Source organism: Xyrauchen texanus, chromosome 3 (assembly GCF_025860055.1).
Source record: "Xyrauchen texanus isolate HMW12.3.18 chromosome 3, RBS_HiC_50CHRs, whole genome shotgun sequence".
Classification (NCBI taxonomy): Eukaryota; Metazoa; Chordata; class Actinopteri; order Cypriniformes; family Catostomidae; genus Xyrauchen; species Xyrauchen texanus.
In genome coordinates, this window is record NC_068278.1 from 59,919,874 (window position 1) to 59,921,255 (window position 1,382).

Genomic DNA, 1,382 nt, shown 5'->3' on the forward strand with positions numbered 1-1,382 from the left:
CTCTCTCTCATCACACACACACACACTCTCTCTCTCTCTCCCGTCACACACACACACACTCTCTCTCTCTCCCGTCACACACACACTCTCTCTCTCTCTCTCCGTCACACACACACACACTCTCTCTCTCTCTCGTCACACACACACACACTCTCTCTCTCTCTCCCGTCACACACACACACTCTCTCTCTCTCTCTCCGTCACACACACACACACTCTCTCTCTCTCTCCACACACACACACACACTCTCTCTCTCTCCCGTCACACACACACACACTCTCTCTCTCTCTCCCGTCACACACACACACTCTCTCTCTCTCTCCCGTCACACACACTAAAGACTCATCAGTCGTCACAATTATTTCTCAGGGTGGATTTATCAAAGTTAGTTTCTGTGGAGATACAAACCTTTAGGTGTTTCACTGAACACACTTTGAGCCCAATAATGGGGCATGTTGTCACAATGGGAACCTGCCAGTAATCGGCCTAATAAAGGTTTTCAGGAAAATGTGAGATAAAGAATAATGATGCACAAAACAATTAAAGGTAACACAAAAATATCAAAGCATTATTTTAACAGCACATTATTAATGAACAAACTGAATCTGAATTCTGATGGATGTTAAATAATGTATCAGCATCATGTGACTATGAAACATAATGTGCATAATTGGGGGGAATGTGTGTGAAATGCAGAATAATTGAGTTAATAACAGCTGGTTAAATATGTAATAACTGTAGCCTGTGATTAGTTATAACCTCTTTATAAAGGTGTTACAGGCACTTATCTGAGATTATCTGTCTGTCTCACCCCCTCCATATCTGTCTCCCTCTCCTCGTTTTTTACAAAGTCTCTCATTGGGTGTGTCTAAGAGGGGGCGGCTCAAAGGACACAAGTGTGGGCGGGGCGGGGCGGGGCGGGGCGGGGTCATTAATAACTAATTAGACAGGGCTCATATAAGTGCAGCCCGTCCAGACACACCTCAGCATCATCATGGGTTCCGTTCTGCTGCTGAAGTCCAGGTTCAGGTCGCAGCCGTGTGACGTCATCACCTCTGATATTCTGCACAGTTGTCTGTACGGCAGGTGGAGGAATGTTCTCGGAGAGCATCTGTGTGAAGACAAGCACCATCACAGCAGCAGCTCGAGTCCCAAAACCGCCTTCACGGCTGAAGTTCTGGCGCAGTCTTTCACTTCTCCATTATCAGGTATTTCAGGAAATGTGGTTATAGGACAATATCTACAAATAGGCTAATTATTAAGAAGATAAATCTCACTAATATTGTAAGAGGTTAGTCTGTATATATTATTAATTGTATTATTGTTCTGGGATAATAATATGTGTAAGTAAAAAACGTTTGTGTTGTGCAAATTAATTTAA

The 1,382-nt window shown here is 43.6% G+C and overlaps 1 protein-coding gene across 1 annotated transcript in view; it reads left to right on the plus strand.

The window, feature by feature from the left end:
- The first annotated feature begins 995 nt into the window (after positions 1 to 995).
- The window catches only part of LOC127625508 (PR domain zinc finger protein 12-like), an 11,055-nt gene continuing 10,668 nt past the window's right edge, over positions 996 to 1,382 (plus strand). The window contains exon 1 of the mRNA XM_052100833.1: positions 996 to 1,223. Within this exon, the coding sequence (XP_051956793.1) occupies positions 996 to 1,223 (228 nt within the window). The remainder of the gene's footprint in view (positions 1,224 to 1,382) is intronic.